This window comes from Carcharhinus amblyrhynchos, chromosome 3, assembly GCF_965287045.1.
Source record: "Carcharhinus amblyrhynchos chromosome 3, sCarAmb.v2.hapA, whole genome shotgun sequence".
Classification (NCBI taxonomy): Eukaryota; Metazoa; Chordata; class Chondrichthyes; order Carcharhiniformes; family Carcharhinidae; genus Carcharhinus; species Carcharhinus amblyrhynchos.
This window is the reverse complement of record NC_137326.1, coordinates 139,132,201-139,155,010: the sequence shown is the minus strand read 5'-3', so window position 1 is coordinate 139,155,010 and position 22,810 is coordinate 139,132,201. Positions and strand designations below refer to the sequence as shown.

General features: G+C 42.3%; 1 protein-coding gene across 3 annotated transcripts in view; it reads left to right on the top strand.

The window, feature by feature from the left end:
• Positions 1-22,810, top strand: part of tp63 (tumor protein p63) — a 151,433-nt gene that overhangs the window by 48,464 nt on the left and 80,159 nt on the right. For 2 of the 3 annotated variants that reach the window (XM_080186116.1, XM_080186117.1), the window contains exon 1: positions 3,454-3,599. The exons of the other annotated variant lie outside the window; for it this stretch is intronic. In XM_080186116.1, the coding sequence (XP_080042242.1) occupies positions 3,558-3,599 (42 nt within the window). In that variant the 5' untranslated portion in view covers positions 3,454-3,557. Of the gene's footprint in view, positions 1-3,453; positions 3,600-22,810 lie in introns of those variants that run through there. 3 annotated transcript variants of the gene reach the window in all.

The window sequence follows — 22,810 nt, the reverse complement described above, 5'->3', positions numbered from 1 at the left end:
TCCAGGCAAACAATAGTCAATGTAAGGTACTTGTGCATTCAGTCCATCAGAGGAAAATAGTCATATTACTATTGTTGCACGCTTGGAAGATTTTGGTTTCCGTGTCTAAGGAAAGACAGGAGGGGGTACAGTGCAAGTTGACTATATAGATGGGATGATAAGGTTGTTTTGTGATCAGAGGTAGAGTAAATTGGGCCTGTACTGCCTGGAATCCAACAGAATCAGAGGTGATCTAATGAAACAAGAGATTCTGAAGGGGTTTGACAGGGTAGAAACTGAAAAGTTGTTTCCTCTGACTTGGGAATCTAGAAAGCAAGACCACAATCGAAGGGCTGCGCCTTCATCTTCAAAAGCTCGTGATTCCAAATAAACCTGTTGGACTTTAACATGGTGTTGTGAGACTTCTTACTGTGCCCACCCCAGTCCAATGCCGACATCTCCACATTACATTTTCGGGATATAAGGACATCATTTTGAAATGAGATGAGGAGAAAACTCTTCACTCAAAAGAGTAAACATCGGATGATAGTGGATTATTATTGTTGAGTACTTCTAAGGCAGAGACAAGATTTTTGATCAGTCAGAATATCAGGAATATGGGGATTGTGCAGGAAGATGATCAGCAAGATTGCATTGAACAGAAATGTAGGTGGTCTCAGCTGGCTGTGTGACCTACTCCTGTTTTATATCTTATGTTCTTGCATAAACTAATAGGCCAGAGGTTCTTGCTTTAAGCTACAGGTCTACATAAAGCAGCTCCTAGCAAATATCCCTCTTTTTGTATTCTTCTGTGTCCCCTGTTTACAGACTCTCCAGCTCAATTCTGTTAATGTCTACAGCTGATTTTCAGGTAGATCAAACTGAATATAGGTTTCAATTCGTGCCACAGTCTATCTGATTCTGGGATCTTGCTGTGTACCGAATTAATTGCCAACTTTTCCTGCGTTGCAGCTACGTTTTAATTAATTGTTTCAGAACCTCAGGGTAGAATGTTATTAAAGACGGGCCTGTGTTTATCTTCACCCTTTCTTGTTGGACTAAGTAAGTTGGAAACTGTTACCAACTTTAGCCTTTACCCTTTAGTCACATTTCCAATAGGGTTTAACAAGTCTTACAGGTGGCTTCCTGTCTTCAGAAGCGAACTATTTAAATTTGCACAGTGCTTGATAACTCCCCATTTCAATGTTAGTTATCTTTTAACATTTCCACCAAGTTAGTACATTCATTATGCTGAGCACCAGCTCGGTGCATTATCAGTGCACTATGTCTGGAGTTCTGGTGGCATTTTTCTTGTAGGTTGCTTTTTGAATAGTCCAGCAGCACCTCTGTCAGCATTTTATTTTGCATGGGTTTCTTGCTTATGTGTGCAATTTGCTGGGTTTTTGGGAGTTACATTCTGTGGCAACAATCCCTACCACTGTCGATCTCCCCCAGCCCATGGCAGCTGCTGGACAGAGCTTCACTTTTTGGATGACAGTGGCTCTGGATGTTTGCCGGCCCACTTCCGGTGGCTTGTATGTTGTAATCAGTTGTAAAACAGACAGTATATATTTATCAGGTAGTTAAACAGCACCAAAATCCCACCATTTCTAGATAGATTTTACGTTTGACAATATGTTTATTTATGAATGTTCAATTAGAGAAAGTTTGTCATAAAATCTTTTCAGCCAGTGTACTAAAACAGTTTTAATGAAGTTTTTAAGAAACCTGTATGAGGTGGACGTGATGATGGTTTTCTAAAGGGTGCAGCAGCAGTTTTCAAATGCCACTTTTATTGCTGTACTTCTGATTTTGCAACCATTGTGCAGTGACTCACTGCATGCAGAACACTCATCTTTCACTCATTGCGGTGTCAGCTTCCTGTCTGAAAGTCATCTTGAAAATCACAACTGTCTTTCTATAACTTTGACAGGGCGGAGGAGGGAGGGGGGGTGGTGGTGATCAATGAAGGAAAGAGTTTAGAAAATAAACAGAGAAGATCAGAGCAAGTTGCTAATTTGCAAAACCACAGCTGCCCACTTCGTAACAGCGTGCCTTCCTGCCTCGCCCCCTGCCTCTGTACAATCGACAAGCTAATTGACACAAAAGAGCCTGGAGTGTTAACACATTTATTTTGTGGACATTATCTTGTATTTTCCCCCTGTACCACTCGCCAAGCCCAAATCTCTGCTCACACCAACAGCTACCTGAAAACTACAGGTGTGCAATAAATCAATCTGTTCCCTGCTTCCTTTTGCCCTCCATTCCTTACTGTTCATCTGCACCCCAACATCATAACCGAGTTCAAGAGTTTACTCCTTGCTTGGGGCAGGAGGGAAGTTCACTATCCATCCACATCCTTCTTAACTATCTAGCAAGGCTTTTCACTGACGTCTGTCCTATTTATAATCGCGTCCTATACAATCTGGATCCTGATTCTGATTTTAAAATCAGTGTCGCTGCCAGATTCATGTGTGCGTGCTGAATAAGTTTGAGCTGGAAGAGGACCACAGTTAGGGTGTAATTACGTAGGCTGCAAAGCTGGGGCCTGGTTCTGGGAGTTTACAGTGTCTGAAGATGAGAACTGTCTATCATGTTAATGGTATGTCGAAACCATGTATTTTGACAGGGCAAACGATGAAAATATAAACAAATCCTTCCCAACATATGAATAATAGTAAGCATTTTAGAGAAAGCTGATACAGGGAAGGAGTTAATATACACATTGTCCATGCTAATGAGTTTCAATTGGGGGATTGTTGGTTTAAGTGACCTCGCATTGTTGCAAGTCTTTTTTAAACCTGGCTGTGTGGCGATAGCTATACACACACATATTACTCCTTAATTGTGCCTCTGTCTATTTTACTGCTCTCACGAGGTTCATAATGTGCATCTTGAGAGCAAGCTTTGGTAAATGTACGAAGTGTCTGGAGTAGGATAGAGAGCAAAGGTCAATCTGCTGTTGTTGTGTCAATTAGCTAGTCGATTGTACAGAGGCAGGAGCGAAGCGGGAAGGCACACTGCTACAAAGTGGGCAGCTGTGATTTTGCAAATTAGCAACTTGCTCTGATCTTTTTTATTTTCTAAAGTCTTTCCCTCATTGATGGCTCCCCCCTCCCCCCCCCACCCCCGTGCCTTCCTCCACCCCGTCAAAGTTATAGAAAGACATTGAAACATCCTAAAACCAACTTGAGGCTCACTGAGAGGTAAGTTTCCAGGTATATTCTGAGTTACAGATCTACTTCATATTATAAACGGAAAGAGAAAGTTTGGAAAAGGTAGGAAGTAAGGAATATAATAGTAGGGGAGAGGCTGACATGTAGATTAGCTGCTGGAGTATGCAATTGGTGTTGAGTTTAAAAGTTTCAGGTGGAACTTTGGGAAAGATTGGCTGGCAGCTGGTGTGGAGATCCCACCCCTTTGCACTTTACCTGTTCAGCAAGGTCTGGATATAAGAGAATCTGCTTTAAAAAAAAACAGACACACACATCAATCTGAGGTAAAACTCCCACCAAAAACATAGCACAAACCTGGAGCCAGGAGACGGGACAGCAGTGCTCATCAACATTGCTGCAAACATGCTGTACTTAGAGAATGCAGCACAGTCACAATACAGTGAGGTAAGTGGATCAGAAACCCTACAAAGCTCACATCCACTTCTACAGATTCTGTTAAAATTGGATCCCACTATGATTTGGTCAAATTGTTAGATGTACCCTTGCATAAGGGACAGCTGGGCACGCAGTTTCCAAATCCAATCAATTAAATTTGCAAACTTTTAACTGATTTATTTCAATATCTGTTTTATTTGAGGCTGCTTTTCTGTGTTAAATCTCAGCTGGCACTGTCATTTGTGATACCTTGAAAATTTCACCCAAGTTCAAGTTGGCTTTTGTTAAGGATGGCAGCTTTACAAAATGTTAATTCATTTATTGAATAATCTTTATCATATCCTTGGGATAGCTGATGGAATTTACTGACGTTTTGAAGTGTTGTGATTTGTTATGGGGGTTGACATTAAAAATCTTAAACTATAGATTCCAGCCTTTGGGTATTCAGCAACAAAGAAAGAAGTTGACCTTTCTATTTATGTTGGAAGCTATCAATTTCAGGGAGCTGTTATTGTCTTGGAGGGTTTTGTTTAAGTGCCTTTTTATTTTGTGATGGCGAGTGATGAAGAACAGTGGGTAGGAATCAGTGCTGTACAATATGTATTAATTTTCCAAACTGCCCTGTTAGTGTTTTGTTGACGAGCAAACTTAGACAAAAGTATGGATTGAATCTTGCAAATTGTTTGAGGTTTGAGCATTCACTGATTTTGGTCATAAGTCTGACAAGCAGGTATACAGAGAGGACAAAGAATATTTTAGAGTGTGTTTTTATTTAACGCAGAACTCATTTCAGGCAAAATTTCTGCTCTTTTGAAAGAGTGTCGCTAAGCCATATCCTTTGCTCTTTGACAAAAACAAAGAAATGCCAATTCCTCAAACCCGTGAAATCGGCCAAGATGTGAGTTTAGCTATCAACAGATCGGAGTCTCAATCTAACAGATTCAGGTCCATGGAGTTCAACTTCAAGCTCAGATACTTCCCGTTGCACCCAATTTCTTTGACAGGTGGGAGTTAAGGGGAGGTGGCAAGGGGTGCGGACCTTCAGAACTGGAATTCTCTGATATAAATCCGCACAATTCACTCCTGCAAACTTTCAGTGTCCCAAGGTGCCTTTGTCAATCTGCCCATCTTTCCTACTCTCTTCAGATACTCAAACTTTGGAATTAGCTTGTGAAAGGTTTTTGGGTAATGGCCCAAATTATCCAGAAATATAGCTGTATGCACAATGGGAAGATAATTTTCCTAACTCTGTGATGTTTAAAGGTGACAGAATGAACACTTGCTGAGGTTATTAGTAACATCTCCAGATTTTTAACACCAATTGGAGAATCCTCAAGTAGTGGATCTCTATATTTTCCCAATCCTACCTTGCAATCTCCAAAGTTTACAAATGTAGTCTATTGACAATTCAAAGTTGTTAATGCACTTATTGAATCACTAATTATTATATTTTAAGTGATGTAAATAACACAGCAAAGTGAGAATCTGATACTAAAAAGTTAATTGAATTTTTTCAGATATGATATCTGGTTATGTATTCAAAGCAATGCAGAATGAAAGCAATACTGTGCAAGGAAAGCTTCCTATAAGATCTAATGTATCCCCATAACTTGCCTTAACAGCGCATTAGATATAAAGTAGCTTTTTCTAAATGGGCTGAATCAGTGTGGTTCAGGAAGGCTTCTGTCATAAACATGAGCTAGCAACACAATCCCCCAAGAGAACTTCAAATCAGCAAACGTTAATTTAAAAAAGAAACTATGACAAGAATTTACAGGCAGCTGTTTGACACAGGAGCACATTTTGAAAGGTAGCGCTGCAGAAATTCGGTGTCTGAGACCCAGACCTTAACTGTACTCCATTTTACATGAGATCAAATTTACCATCCAAGTTATCTTGTCCTAAAAATCTGAAAATGTAAAATATGATTTACTCCTCCTTGATGGGACACATTGTTTAGTATTTTGCAAATGTTGTTGCAGTCTGTGTGAATTGAGTGAGAGAAGAAAGCTAGCATCACTGCAAACAGAAGAGTGCCTTGGAGAAACTGCTACAATCAGTTTAAATAACACTGTGCAGCATCATTAGATGTAAAGCCTAGCTCTGAAACTTGCAGACGGCAGTAAAGGCACCATATAATCACCCACCAGCGGAATGCCAGTGACAGATATTACACCGGTGAATCCCCCAAATTATTGTACATTTTCCCCAGTACTGGGAAGTCAACTACTGCATGGAGTGAGCCTGCTCTTGTCAAACCAGCACCTGGGTGCACTTGTGTACCCTGCATTTCCACCACATCAACTACAAACTATTTTGATCCCCACTGAGTGAGGTTTTGAGTGTTCTACCTAATTGCAGTGTTCAATCAGGCTAAAGAGAACAAAGTTAAAATCTGCACCGTGGCTGTGTTGCTGTCCTTTAATGCTGATCAAAGAACGCCGTAGCCAAGAGAAGTAATTTATGGGGGTTACAAATTCCTCATCTGTCCACTGTCTTTCTCCACTCCTCCTGGGAATATAATGCAAAGCTCATCAATCCTTGTGGCATTTCTGATTTTAGAACCGGTTAAAACCAGGCCCTTCTCCAAACTTCACCTGTCAATCTAGCTGTAGTGAATGAACCCGTATTATTACTAAAAAGCAGTAAATATTGGAACTGCTCAGGAGATCTGGCAGCATCTCGGAAGAGAGGAACAGAGTTAAGTTATAGAACTTAATGCCCTGCCCTGTTGCAACTTTGGTAGGGGGAGGGATTTATTTGGACAGGAAGGGGGCGTGGAGAGTCTGCAGAAGGATCTAGATAGGCTGGGCGAATGGGCCAGGAAATGGCAAATGGAATTTAATGTTGGCAAGTGTGAGGTGGTCCACTTTGGTAGGAATAATGGTAGGAAGGACTATTACTTACGTGGCGAAAAACTGCAGCAGGCGACGGTGCAGAGGGACCTCGGGGTCCTTGTGCATGAGTCGCAAAAACCCAGCTTGCAGGTGCAGCAGGTGGTCAGGAAGGCGAATGGGATGCTGGCCTTCATAGCAAGGGGGATTGAATATAAAAGTAGGGAGGTCTTGCTGCGGCTGTATAGGGCATTGGTGAGGCCGCAGCTGGAGTACTGTGTGCAGTTTTGGGCGCCGCACCTGCGCAAAGATATTTTGGCCTTGGAGGGAGTGCAGAGGAGGTTTACTAGGCTGATACCGGAGTTGAGGGGATTGAGCTATGAGGAGAGGCTGAATAAACTAGGCTTGTACTCATTGGAGTTTAGAAGAATGAGGGGAGATCTCATTGAGACGTATAAGATGATGAATGGGATGGATAGGATAGAGGTGGAGAGACTCTTCCCGCTCAAAAAAGACAGTAGGACTAGGGGGCACAGCCTCAAGATAAAGGGGAGGCGGTTTAGAACGGAGTTGAGGAGGAACTTCTTCACTCAAAGGGTGGTGAATCTCTGGAATTCTCTGCCCGTTGAAGTGGTGGAGGCTGCCTCGCTAAATATTTTTAAGACGCGGGTTGATGGGTTTTTGATAAGAGAGGGGATTAAGGGTTATGGGGAGAGGGCGGGAAGGTGGAACTGAGCCACGACAGATCAGCCATGATCTTATTGAATGGCGGGGCAGGCTCGAAGGGCTAGTTGGCCTACTCCTGCTCCTATTTCTTATGTTCTTATGTTCTTATATGGGCCCTGTTGTCTTCCTGCCTCCAAAGGTATCTCATCTATGGCCAGAAACCCTGTGAATGACCTCCCTGGCCTGCTGCAATTGAGGCTTTAGTTGGGCAATTAATACTTGCATAAGGGACTAATCCTGCCACCGTTGGTATTTGGAATATGACATTGTGAAACGGGTCCCAAGTGATAGCCGCCCTCGCCCCTCCTGCCAGTACCTCCCCTTCCGCCACCACTCCCAAAAACCCCTGCATACATGGCACCCTCATTCACCTGTAGCCTGGGTCCCTCAGTGACCCTGGGCTTCTGATGGGTGCATAACCAGCAGCAATCACCATTCCCCTAGTGGTGCCCCCAGTAATTTATTGCTGCTGGCTTCTGATTAGCAGCAGTGCTTGGAGCCTATGTGGAGAGGGTCTTGATCCCAACTAAAGACCATCACGGATCACTCGGATGCTTAGGAGACACTTAATTTGACGGGCCTCTTAAAAGGTGGCAGTGTGGGCCTCCCACTTCCAAATCCCTGTCAACTCTGCGGGTGGCACAGCGATGCTGCCTCACAGCGCAGGGACCCAGGTTTAATTCTGGCCTTGGATCACTGTCTGTGTGGAGTTTGCACATTATCCCTTGCATGTGTGGGTTTCCTCTGGTTTTCTTCCACACTACAAAGATGTGCAAGTTAGATGGGTTCATGGAATAACAGAACTGTGCTCAGTTCTGGTCGCCTCATTACAAGAGGAATGTGGAAGCTGTTGAAAGGGTGCAGAGGAGATTTACAAGGATGTTGCCTGGATTGGGTGGCATGCCTTATGAGGATAGGTTGAGGGAGCTCAGTCTTTTCTCCTTGGAGAGACGAAGGATGAGAGGTGACCTGATAGAGGTGTATAAGCTGTTGAAAGGTATAGATCGGGTGGATTCTCAGAGGCTTTTTCCCAGAGCTGAAGTGGCTGCCACGAGAGGATACAGGTTTAAGGTGCTGGGGAGTAGGTACAGAGGCGATGCCAAGGGTAAATTTTTCACTCAGAGGGTGGTGGGTGAGTGGAATCGGCTGCCGTCAGTATTAGTGGAGGCAAATTCAATAGGGTCTTTTAAGAGACTTCTGGATGAGTACATGGGACTTAATAGTATTGAAGGTTATAGGTAAGCCTAATAGGTAGGGATATGATCAGCGCAACTTGTGGACCGAAGGGCCTGTGTGTGCTGTAGTTTTTCTATGTTTCTAATAGAATCCTACAGTGCAGGAGGAGGCCATTCGGCCCATCAAGTCTGCACCGACCACAATCCCACCCAGGCCCTATCCCCATAAACTCATGTACTTACCCTAACTTGTCTCTCTGACACTATGGGGCAATTTAGCATGGCCAATCACCTCACCCACATATCTTTGGACCGTGTGAGGAAACCGGAGCACCCGGAGGAAACATTCACAGACACAGGGAGAACGTGCAGATTCCACGCAGACAGTGATCCAAGCCAAGAATTAAATCTGGGTCCCTGGCTCTGTGCTTACCACTGTGCCACCCATGATTGGCCTTGGTAAATTAATCATTAGTGTCAGGAAGATTAGCAGGGGGGGTAGAGCCTAGGTGGGATTGTTGTCGGTACAGACTCGATGGGCCAGATGGCCTTCTTTTTCATTATAGGGATTCTAAATCTGGGATTGAATGCTAGTTTCAGTAATGGTGACCATGACAACTGTCATTGAATGTTGTAAAAACCCATCTGGTTCACTAATGGCCTTCAGGGAAGGAAATCTGCCGTCCTTTACCTGGTCTGGCCCACGTGTGACCCCAGATCCACAGCAATGTGGTTGATTTTTAAATATCCCTGAAATGGCCAAGTGAGACACTCGGTTCAAGGGCAATTAATGATGGACAATAAATGCTGGCCTTGTCAGCCATGCCCACACCCTATGAAAGAATAAAGAAATCAGAAGATTGTGGTGGTGGGGGCGATGTGTGTCATTTAGTGACTGAATTACCTGGGAAAGAGGGCAGGTTGACCTATATTGCTCTGGTGTATTTCCCAATAGTCCATTTGGTTACTGTTGAGTGAAGCTCAAAGCAGAGGGTCTGTGCTCTTGTTGATCAAGGGCTCAAAGCACTTTAGAAATAAGAATTTTTAAAATCTCTTGTAAGAGAACTTGATTCTTAGGAGCATGTTTGTATGGGGGTGTGGCTCCAAAACTCATTTGGATCTTGTAGAGTGCACCTAGAAGTTATTGGAGGTGATTATAATTAACCAATTGAACCAGGACTTGCTGTACAATATTTTTGAATCATAAAATAATTAAATATATGCTATAAATTGGAAGTGATTGTTGCTGATGTCCTGGTTCTAAGGAAGATATCAGTTCCTTTGGTCATTGAAGCTTTAATGACCGTGTCAGGCTAAAAGCTCTTAACGTTTTTTTGGTACTGATCTAACGTGGGTCTAAGTTTGCTTCCTCCAGTTCCAAATAAGCAGGCCCCCAAGATTAGTTGCGCCATTGTGGGATGCACATGTGCTTTGGTACAAAACAAGATTAGAGCTATCAACCTCAGAACCAAAGACTTCTTGTACGCTTGACCCGATAGAAGTGGATAAGCTCATTTGGAATGATTCCTGTCTTTTTAAATGGCCTTCCGCTGTTCTGTCTAAATGTTTCTTTCGATCTTAAAACTTAGCTGTGACGTGCTTCTTTCTGAGAAGTTGATTTCTTGGTGAAGCAATGTTTCAATTTGTGGTGGTAATTTTTCCCACTTAATGCTGTGGTATTCCATTATCAGAATGGATGCGGAAACATTCTGTAGGTTGGGAGGTGGAGGTAGCTGGTCAGTTAATGCCATGCTGTTGTGAATGTGAAACAGTAACAAGGTTAATGTTTTCAACTGGCCTTGCACAATCTGCCAGTACCTGTACTTTTTCTCTGCATAGCCCTGAATACAGTATTCATATCTTTAAGGAAGGATGTAAAATCTTTCTCCAGAAAAAGACAGTGTTCACACTGAGATTATTGTAGAATGATCACCTTGAATATTTCATTCGGGTTCTGCCCTCCGTTTGAGTGAAAGCTTCTGGCTGATGTTGATAAATGCCTTAATCTGTCTTGAACGCTGTTGTTCGAGTTCCTTTCTCTAAGCAAATAGTTGGCCTTTCAATCCCTATTCCCACCACCTTAAAAAAAACAGATGGCCATTGATCAATTGATTTACTAACTAATTGGTGGCATGAGGATCTGTTCACCCATTAATTCATACTTTGTAATTTTAATTGGGCTGCAGATTTTGTGATTTTATTGGCACTCAAAATATAATACAACTTGCTATGACCTGGAACTTTCTGCATCCCTGCTGCATTAGAACCAGGTTCTGTTTGATTCCACAGGAATGTACACAGAAAAAGGAAGCAGGAGTCAGTTATTCAGCCCTTTGAGCCTGCTTCACGATTCATTATGGTCATGGCTGATCATCAAATTCAATACACTGATCCCACCTTCTCCCCATATCCGTTGATCCCTTTAGCCCCAGTTTCTTCCTGAAATCTCTATGTTTTGGTCTCAGCTGGTTTCTGTGATAGTGAATTCCATACATTCACCACTCTGAGTGTCCTCAAACTATGATCCCCAGTTCTGGACTCCCCACCATTGGGAGAATTCTTTCCGAGTCTATCCTGTTTAACCCTGTTAGAAGTAGACTCAGAGATCACTTAAACTCCAACTAATATAATCCTAACCAATTTAGCCTCTCTTCGTTTGACCTGCCATCCCAGGAATCAGCCTGATAAACCTTCACTGTACTTCCTCTATAGTAAGGACAACCTTCCTCGGATAAAGACACCAAAATTGCACACAAAATTCCAGGTATGACCTTACCAACACCCTATATAATTGCAGTAAAACATCCTATCCCTATATTCAAATCCTCTCGCTGTGAAGGCCAACATATCATTTGCCTTCTTTACTGCCTGCTGCACCTGCGTGCTTACTTTCAGTGACTGATGCAGGAGGACTCCAAGGTCTCACTGAGTGTCCGCCTCTCTCAATTTACTCCCATTCAACTAATAATCTGTCTTTATAATTGCTATCAAAGTGGATAACTTTACATTTACCCACATTATACTGAATCTGCCATGCATATGCCCCCATATCAGCCTGTCCAAATCATGCTCAGCATCTCTGCATTTTTCCTCACTGTTCACATTCCCACTCAAATTTATATCATCTATAAATTTAGAGATAATACATTCAGTTCCTTTTTCCAAATAAATAATAGACAGTGTGAACAGTTAGCACAGATCCCTGCATCACCCCACCAGTCACTACATGCCGATCAAAAAAAGGCCCATTTATTCCTATCCTTTCCATCCATCTCGAGACACTACCCACAAACCCATGCGCTATAACTTTACATAGTAATCTGCTATGTGAGACCTTGTCGAATACCTTCTGAAAGTCTAAGTAAACCACATCCACAGGTTCTTCCTGGTCAACTCTACTAGTTACATTTCAAAGTATTCCAGTAGATTTGTCAAGCATGATTTCCCTTTTGTAAATCCATGCTGATTTAGTCTGATTATGCCCCTGTTTTCCAAATGCTGAGTAATGAAATGACGTGGACTCTGGCAACTTCCCTGCTACTGATGTTAGACTCACTAGTCTATCATTCCCCGTTTTCTCTCAATCTCCCTTTTTGAATAGTGGGCTTCCTGTAGCTACCCTCCAATCTGTAGAAATCACTTCAGTGCCCAATGGGCAAAATAGTGGCACAGTGGTTCATGCTGCTGTCTCACAGCGCCAGGGACCCGGATGATTCCCAACTTGTGTCACTGCCTGTATGGAGTCTGCACATTTTCCCCATGTCGGCGTGGGTTTCCTCCAAGTGCTTTGATTTCCTCCCACAGTCTGAATGATATCCTGGCTAGGTGCATTGGCTATGCTAAATTCTCTTTCAGTGTACCCAAACAGACACCGGAGTGTGGCAACTGGGGGATTTTCACAGTAAACTCATTGCAGAGCTAACGGAAGTTACTTGTGACACTAATAAATAGACTTAAAAAACTTAAAGGAAAGAATTTTGGAAAATGATCACCAATGGATCAACTATTTCTGGGGCCACTTCCTTAAAAACTCTGGGATGAACATTATCAGACTCTGGAGATTTATCTGCCTTCAATCCCATTAATTTCCCTAAAACCATTTCCTTACTAATGTTGATTTCCTTCAGCTCCTCACTAAACTTATGTTTCTCATAACTAACGGTACATGTCTTCCTTTGTGAAGACTAACGCATATAACAAATTTAGTTCCTCAGCCATAGCTTTGTTCCCCATTATGAATTCTGTTTCTGACTGTGTAAGGGACCTACTTTAATTTTTGTCAATCTTTTTATCTTTGCATATCCATAGAAACTTTTACAGTTAATTTCTTCATTCCCTGCTAGTTTACTTTCATACTCTATTTTTCCCTTTTTTAATCAACCCTTGAGTCCGCCTTTGCTGAATTTTAAACTGCTGCCAATCCTCAGGCCTATTGCTTTCTCGTGCCAATTTGAATGCTTCTTCCTTGAATCTGATACTATCTCTAATTTCACTTGTAAGCCATGATTTGGCCACAGTTCCTTTTCCACTCTTGCACCAAATAGGAATAAATAATTTTTGGAGTTCACCTTGACTGCTTGCCATTGTCTATCATTTCAGTAATGTTTCCCAGTCCATCATGGCCAACTCATGCCTCATATCATTGTAGTTACCTTTATTGAGATTTAGGACCCTGGTCTCAGAATCAACTACCTCACTAGAACCATGGAAAATTACAGCTCAGAAACAGGCCTTTTGGCCCTTCTTGTCTGTACTGAACCATTTTATGCCTAGTCCCACTGACCTGCACTTGGACCATATCCCTCCACACCCCTCTCATCCATGAACCCATCCAAGTTTTCCTTAAATGTTAAAAGTGACCCCGTATTTACCACTTTATCTGGCAGCTCATTCCACACACCCAACACTCTCTATGTGAAGAAACCTCCCCCCCCCAATATTCCCTTTAAACTTTTCTCCTTTCACCCTTAATCCATGCCCTCTGGTTTTTTCCTCCCCTAGCCTCCGTAGAAAAAGCCTGCTTGCATTCACTCTATCTATACCCATTAAAATGTTATCCACCTCTATCAAATCTCCCCTCATTCTTCTACGCTCCAGGGAATAAAGTCCTAACCTATTCAATCTCTGTCTGTAACTCAGCTTCTCAAGTTCCGGCAACATCCTCGTGAACCTTCTCTATACTCTTTCGACCTTATTTACATCCTTCCTGTAACTAGGTGACTAAAACTGTACACAATACTCTAAATTCAACCTCACCAATGCCTTATATAACCTTACCATAACACTACAACTTTTATACTCGATACTCCAATTTATAAAGGCCAATGTACCAACAGCACGGGAACAGGCCCTTCGGCCCTCCAAGCCTGCACTGACCATGCAGCCTGACTTAAGTAAAACCCCTTATCCTTCCAGGGACCATATCCCTCTATTCCTATCCTACTTGTGTACTTATGAAGACGCCCCTTAAAAGTCACTACCATATCCATCACCTCCCCTGGCAAGGAGTTTCAGGCACCCGCTACTCTCTCTGTAAAAAATCTGCTTCGTACATCTCTTTTAAAACTCGCCTCTCACACCTTAAACCTATGTCCTCTAGTAATTGACTCTTCCACCCTGGGAAAAAGCTTCTGACTATCCACTCTGTCCATGCCTCTCATAATCTTGTAGACTTCTATCAGCTGTCCCCTCAAGTGAGCTCCAGTGAGAACAAACCAAGTTTCTCCAACCTCTCCTCGTAGCTAATGCTCTCCATACCAGGCAACATTCTAGTAAATCTTTTCTGTACCCTCTCCAAAGTCCCCACATCCTTCTGGTAGTGTGGTGACTAGAACTGAACACTATATTCCAAGTGCGGCCGAACTAAGATTCTGTAAAGTGTCAACATGACTTGCCAATTTTTAAACTCAATATTCTGGCCGATGAAGGCAAGCATGCCGTGTGCCTTCTTAACTACCTTTTCCACCTGCATTGCCACTTTCAGTGGCCTGTGTACCTGTACACCCAGATCCCTTTGCCTGTCAATACTCTTAAGGATTCTGCTGTTTGCTGTATATTTTCCTATCTGTATTAGACCTTTCAAAATGCATTACTTCACATTTGTCTGGATTAAACTCCATCTGCCATCTCTCCACCCAAGTTCCCAACTGACTTATATCCTCCTATATCCCCTGATGGTTCTCATCGCTATCCGCAAATCCACCAACCTTTGTGTCATCCACAAACTTACGAAGCAATCCAGTTACATTTTCCTCCAAATCATTTATATATATTACAAACAGCAAAAATCCCAGCACTGATCCCTGAAGAACACCACTTGTCACAGCCCTCCATTCAGAAACACACCCTTCTACTGCTATCCTCTATCTTCTTTGACTGAGTTAGTTTTGTATCCACCTTGCCAGCTCACCTCTGATCCCATGCGACTTCACCTTCTGCACCAGTCTGCCATGAGGGATCTTGTCAAAAGCCTTACTGAAATCCACCTAGATAACATCTACTGCCCTACCTTTATCAGGCATGTTCATCACTTCCTCAAAAAGCTCAATCAAGTTGTAAGACGTGACCTCCCTTTCACAAAACCATGTTGCCTCTCACTAGTATGTCCACTTATTTCCAAGTGGGAATCTTCTCCAATAATTTCCCTACCACTAATGTAAGGCTCTCTGGCCTGTAATTCCCTGGATTATTCTTGCTGCCCTTCTTAAACAAAGGAACAACACTGGTTTTTCTCCAGTCCCCTGGGACCTCCCCTGTAGTCATGATGTGGAGAAGCTGGCGTTGGACTGGGGTAAACACCTTAATTGTAGCCAGTGAGGTTATAAAGATTTGTCTCAAAGCCCCAGCAATTTCCTCTCTTACCTCTCTCAGTATTCTACAGTATATCCCATCAGGCCCCAGAGATTTGTCTACCTTGATGTTTCTCAAGAATCCCAATACCTCTTCCTTTTTGATCACAACATGACTCAAACTTTTTACACATCCTTTCCCAGACTCATCATCCAACAAGTCCTTCTCTTTGGTGAATATAGTGAGTAAAGCTTCTTTCCTGTGGCCATCAGACTTTTGAATGGACTTACCTTGTATTAAGTTGATCTTTCTCAACACCCTAACTATAACTGTAACACTACATTCTGTTCCCTCTCCTTTCCTCTTTGTATGGTATGCTATGTATAGTACACAAGAAACGATATTTTTCACTGTTTACTAATACATGTGACAACAATAAATCAAAGCAAATGTTCTCTGAATATTACTCCTTGATTATCTGGCAACAGAACGGATGGTATGAGCACTGATTATTTTCTAATAATGGGCCCCAAGTGGTATAAATTAGATATAGCTATTGTGGCTAAAGGGATCAAGGGATATGGGGGAAAGATGGGATCAGGTTATTGAATTTGCTGATCAGCCATGATCAAAATGGCTCGAAGGGCCGAGTGGCCAGTTCCTATGGTATTTTCTATGTTTCTACGTTCTGATCTGTGACAGTTGACAGCTGCTGTTATTTGATGCTTGCTGTGGCTGGATCTAACAAAACTGGAGTTTTAAAAAGGCTGACAATGTTGGAAAGGTGCATTGAACCAATTGGGAACCCAAAAGCAGACAGGTGTTCACACTTGAGGTGGAATTCTTCATCAATAAACTTTTGAAAATCAAGAGATGTTGATGATGATTACACATCCAGCTGTGATACCAATTTATGAGACATGATGTCTGCACTGAAGTACATTTTGTGTGTCACTGAGAGGATGATGTGACTGAGGAAGAACTGTGAATGGCAGGAGGAAGGAGCAGGAAGTATTGAAGTTTTGGTCAGAAAAATGGGAAGGTGACTTATTATCTAATTGGGGAGAGACTTTGGGCTATCCCTGTGCAGCGAGATCTGGGTGTCTTCATGAGTCACAGAAAGCTAGCATGCAGGTACAGCAAATGATAAAAAAGAAGTGAATGGAATGGTGGCATTTATAGCTAAAGGAATAGAATAGAAAGGTAAAGAATAGTGTCACAACTATGCAAGGCATTGGTGAGACCGCGCCTGGAGTATTGTGCACAGTTTTGGTCTCCGTATTGAGGAAAGATGTAGTGGCATTGGAGGCAGTTCAGAGAAGATTCACTAGATTCATTCCAGAGGTGAGGGGCTTGTTGTATGAAGAGAGATTGAGCCTATACACGCTGGAATTTAGAAGAATGAGGGGAGATCAAATTGAGGTATACAAGATGATAAAAGATATGGAAAAAGTAGATGCAGAGCGGATGCTTCCTCTTATGGGCTATTCTAGGACAAAAGGTCATAATCTTAGGTTAAGCGGTAGCAAATTTAAAACAGAGTTGAGGAGAAACTAGTTCTCCCACAGGGGTGTGAATCTGTGGAATTCGCTACCCCAAAGTGCAGTGGATGCTGGGACAGTGAGTAAATTTAACGAGGAGTTAGACAGATTTTTAATTGGTTGAATGGTTATGGGCAGAAGGTAGGAAAATGGGAATGAGGAGCATATCAACCATGGTTGAATGGTGGAGCAAGCATGATGGCCCGAATGGCCTAATTCTGCTCCCCTATCTTATGAACTTACTAACTTATGAAATAACTTCAGTTTAGTCAGCCACCGTGCATTAGGTGAGTTTCCACTTAAGTCTACATTCAGTATCATCGTTTTAATTACTTAGTGTATGGAATTAGCAAAATGTTTGATGAGCTGTGGGCTGTGTCCCGCCTGACTGTGACACATGGTGGTCTGAGTTAGTGAGTTACTCATCTGTTAGTGGACTCTAAGTCATTACTTACAGCTCTGCATCACATATCAGTAGTCACTTTCTTACTATGATTGTAATTGGGTGGTTTAGATGACAGATTCTATGGTGAAATATTCTTTGTAAACCGTGATTCTACATGTGTACACCCTCTATCTGAAATGTCCTTGAATGATATGTACTCCTCAACCAACATCACTGAAGAGAAAATAAATCTTTTGTGACACATCTATACATGAGACCATTGTGCAGACATTAACTGTTATATTTTCCTATGTTATAGCAGTGACTACATTTCAAAAGTTTGTTTTTGGTTTCATGTTCATCATTAGACTTTTAATTCCAGATTTTTATTGGATTCAAATTCTCCCGTCTGCCATGGTGGGATTCAGATCCAGGCCCCCAGAGCAGTAGGCTGGGTCTCTGGTGCACTATTCCAAGGACATACCATTGTGCCACAGCCTTTCCATTAGCAGTTTTAGGCCATTCTGACTTTGTAAGTGGTGTCATATAAATGCAGAATCTTTCTTGTGGATGTGGAAAACTGGTTTGCTTTACTTGATCATCCTCAATCTGCCTCTGCATTTTTCAAAATTGTATTCAATGATGGACAGCGTGAGCTGCAGGATTGAGCAAGAAACTTCCTTAGCACCATGAAATGTTCTGAGAACTTGACCCTCTATTTTCTTTCAGTATATATGTGCAATCCATTACATTTAATGAATTATATTTTTATAACTTCCCAAATATTCAGCAATGCTCTGTGCAATCTCAGCTTGACCCTTAGGAGCTGTTTTGCTTTTGTAATCCTGAGTGTAAAGGTGTAGGATGATTCATGGGGCAGGTGGTTCGGCAGAAAATGATTGTTATTCAGCCTGAGGCCAGCCTTGTTCTGTATGTTGACTAAGTCTGTCTCATAGGGTGAAATTACTCCAGATGTTCCATTCTATTTTATGCAGTTAATTTTTTTGGCATTTTACTCAGAATTCTGCATACCAAGGCACACCAGCAATTGATAGGATTTATGATTTGGTTGAGGTTGTGATGGAAGTGGTACAGGCTGCACCAGAGTGATACTGCTTGTAAGTTGTTAAAACCAAAGGAGTTTTTTGCAAAATAAAAGACAAAAAAGTTCAGTAGTAAACACCACCCAGACAGCAGAACTTGGAGTCTGGAGAAGAGAAAAGCGGCCATCCACATGATTAGAGGCTCCAAAAGTTAGAAATGAGAACTCCTATCTAAAAGCTCAGGGTAGGAGAACGAATGGTGTAATGTGTGTTTGGTATTAGATTGACAATTCCAATTAAAGGACTTTACTGTCCAGAAAAACCCTTGGAAACATGAATTAGAGAGATTTTGACCCAACTTCCAATGAATATCAATTTTATATTTTCACGTACCTTTACATTTTCTGGGGTTAAAAGAATGTGTTCAGTGTGATGATATGCAATGTGTGGAAGATTCCCATTGTGTCAATGCATCTTTTGTTTTTAAGGTTTGGCAGAGGTTTTTTATGTTAAATTGGACCTCAAACCAAGGTAATTTTGCTCCCTGCCTGGTCTATGCTGTATCTGGAAATGAAGGAAGTAAGCGTTGGATGCCAAAATCCATGCACACAATCCCGTAGAAAACACAAATCCTGTCGCCAAGATAATGACTGCAGTCATCTTCAACCAAAAGTGCTTTGGTATCTGAATTTTAAAAATTCACCATAATATTAATTTTGATTGAGCTTGTTAGGCATTGTGGTAGCCTACTCCAATTGCTGAAATTTTGCTGAAGTATCTAATTGCAACCCACGGAGGGTTAAATTGATGAACATGTCCTGTCTCATTTATATTTAAAACAGCATCCAATTGGACCATCAGCCTTGCCTCTGATCAAAAAAAATGTACTAGAATCAAAGACTATTACTGCCGTCGATGATGGTGGAGGCGAACTCGCTGGGGTCTTTAAAGAGACTTCTGGATGAGTACATGGGATTTAATGGGATTGAGGGTTATAGATAGGCCTGGTAGGTTGGGATATGATCGGCGCAACTTGTGGGTCAAAGGGCCTATTTGTGCTGCAGTGTTCTCTGTTCTATGTTCTATGTACACAAAGGAGCCGCTTGGACCATCAAATCTTTGCAAATGTTATTCTCCATCTGAGTCACCTAGTCTAATCTCACCTAGTCTAATCTTAGCTCTTCCTGGCCTTCAGTATGCCATCTACTGCATGTTGGACCTGCAGCAAAGCATGTTAGGTTGCATTCCCTGAAAATCTCACTTTTATTGCATGAGCTTGACCGATCCCTCTAGCCACAAGAATGTAGTAACAGAATCTTGCCTCTTGTTGGGATGGTCAGATTTGCACTGAATTGAAAAGTCTATTTTTGCCTGAGTTAGTTTCCAGCTTAATCCAATATTGTCTGGTAAGAATGCTCTCACTACAGCTTCCACTCCAGATGCATTTGAGGACATTGTGCAGTCATCTAACTTCATCCAAATGGTTAGGTTTCACATGTGATTCTAGACAAATATAGAGGATCAGAAGGAGCTTAGGGTCCGGGTCCATAGGACTCTTAAATCGGCCTCGCAGGTAGAGGATGTGGTCAAGAAGGTGTATGGTGTGCTGGCCTTCATTAATTGAGGGATTGAGTCTAGGAGTGGGAGATAATGCTGCAGCTTTATAAGGCCCTTGTCAGACCCCACTTGGAGAACTGTGTGCAATTCTGGTCACCTCATTACAAGAAAGATGTGGAGCTATTGAGAGGGTGCAGAGGAGAATTACAAAGATGTTGCCTGGATTGGGTGGCATGCCTTATGAGGACAGGTTGAGGGAGCTCGGTCTTTCCTCCCTGGAGAGACGAAGGATGAGAGGTGACCTGATAGAGGTTTATAAGATGTTGGGAGGTAGTGATTGGGTGGACTCTCAGAGGCTACTTCCCAGGGCTGAAATGGTCACTACGAGAGGACACAGGTTTAGGGTGCTGGGGAGTAGGTACAGAGGAGATGCCAGGGGTAAGTTTTTCACTCAGAGGGTGGTGGGTGAGTGGAATCGGCTGTCGTCGGTGGTGGTGGAGGCGAATTTGTTAGGGTCTTTTAAGAGACTTCTGGATGAGTACATGGGATTTAATAGGATTGAAGGTTATAGGTAAGCCTAGTAGATAGGGATATGATTGGCACAACTTATGGACCGAAGGGCCTGTTTGTGCTGTAGTTTTTCTGTGTCTATGTTCTAAATAGATATCCATCCACTTGCAGTGCCATAGCCAAGTTAGCTCCTGCCCTCCCTAAATCTAAATACAAATACACTTGCAGAGATAACATGAACCCCAGCTGTTGATTTCATAGCCAGTTTGCAAACCCCAAAACATACTTCTTGTTCCAGAATACATACACTGGGTGTGTTCTCACAAAAAAGAGACAGGTGTGAGATTACACTATTGCTTTTAGGATATGGAAAGGACTAGATTATGATGTATTTCACTATTTCAACCTGTCCAGAATGATAGAACAGAGGACAAAGCCCAAGGTACAAGAGGGTAAATTCAAAATTAATCTATAGAGTAATATTTCAATGAATGAGTGGCCAATCTATGGAACAAATGCCCTTGGAAACAGTGGAAATAAATAGTGTTGATTTACTTAAAGACAATGTAGATAGATTTATTTCAGAAAATGTTTTGAGATCCAATTTGTGAATAATTGGAGACATGGCATATAATGAGTATAGCATGTGTGGGAAGAACAGATGGGTACCTTTGGACCTCTAGTTTCTAAAGCTCTTCATTCCTCAATCAGTTGTAGACTTAATGATTGGAACTGATTGACATGATTAATCAAAAACTTCCTGACTGATGTGTCATGCACCTATCAGGATGGGTAGAAGATGAGCTTAATGGGCCCAGCCTTTTCTTGTCCAGTAATTCCTATGTTTCTAAAGTGTTAGTGCTAATTGTGTTTCCACTGTGATGTGCTAACTTATCATAGACAAGGTATTAAACTTGGCCTTCCTACTGTGTATAGCTCAGTGCTACACCATGTTGAGTGAGCTCCCTGTTCAGGTTTTGATGATTGTAGGCATCAGCCAGAAAGCCAGTCCCTGCACATTGACCGCTTCCTTACTTTTGTACCGCTTTATAATTTGCCACAGGCAGTGCTAGTCTCTAGATTTGTTTCAATCACTGTAGCTGCTACTTTCCCGAGACGAGGCATTTTCTCACCATGGAACTTTTTGTCTACAAGCTGTGAGCTGGCAGGAGTCATTTACTCGGTGCAAAGGACCATTGAGTCTTGGTGATTAGAGCTTTGGCTCAGCCTCTGAATTCTCTTGTAACAATGATGTTGAGATCACGTTCTTGTACCAAATACAATATAATTTTGTTGATGGGTGTGAGAAATTTTAAGATTTGAATCTCTTCAGTAGTGCATGACACAGTGCACTTGCACATGACAAGGAAGGTGTGTCGTGCTATTTAATCACCAAAGTGGTTTTAAAATTGCTGACATGCACATTACCCGTGTCTTTATAGTTAGTGTAAATCAAATTGACTTCTGTCAAAAATCAGGGTGTGAGGTCGGAACGGCTCCCTATCTATGAGACCACCAATTGATGGGTTAAAGTCTCACCTATTGCCTTTGGTATGGTAATGTTAGGTCTATAGAGGATCTGGGCATGGCCCACTCTCTTGTCATGGAACTTACTTTGCTCGTTTTATCCAATCCCCTCAGGCCCTGGCCCTTGGCACTGTCTGGCCCTCTCCCCAACACAGTAAGAAGTCTTACAACACCAGGTTAAAGTCCAACCAGTAACCTGGTGTTGTGAGACTTCTTACTGTGTTTACCCTAGTCCGACTCCGGCATCTCCACATCATGACTCTCCCTAACCACTCAGGGGCCTCAATGGCCTCCAGTCCCACTGGCAAGGCCATCATTTCTGGTCCCCTTTAGTGGGGACTGAATGTGTTCCTTACTGATGAGGGCCTCGAGCAGTACGGGTAAGTACAAATGAACCTGGGTGATAACGACCGGGACTCACCGATGACATTTAAATAATGTCAGAAGTATGGAAATCAATGTCGTGCAAATCAGTGCCGGTAAGATTACAAGAGGCAAAAAACGGGACATGATCCTGATTTGTCACCTCTCGCCCTATCTTACTGACTCACCTCGCCGATCACCTGGCGGGTGGAGCTGGTAAACTCCAGTCTGTTTCTGATGCAAAGTTTCGTCATTTATTACTTTATATCAGTTGCGGTCTTCATTTGCAGTCTGGAAATCCCCACTTTGATTTTCATGTTTCGAGGAATTGCATTAAAAAATTGTCACAATGTAAAGGAAATCTGACGTGGTGGTATCTGGAAGCAATGAGTCCTTGGCCTCTCCACGTCATTGAGGAAGTTATTCATTCATTGCAAAATTGGAGAAAAAGAATCTTGCATTTATGGAGCATGATTGATTCAACTCCTCAATGTCCCCAAAACATCAGGAGCAGGAGTAGGCCATCTAGCCCTTCGAGCCTGCCCCGCCATTCAATAAGATCATGGCTGATCTGAAGTGGGTCAGTTCCACTTTCCCACTTTCTCACCATTACCCTTAATTCCCCTGTCTATCAGAAATCTATCTACCCATGACATAAATATATTCAGCGAGGTAGCCTCCACCACTTCAACAGGCAGAAAATTCCAGAGATTCACCACCCTTTGAGTGAAGAAGTTCCTCCTCAACTCTGATCTAAACTATACCCCCCC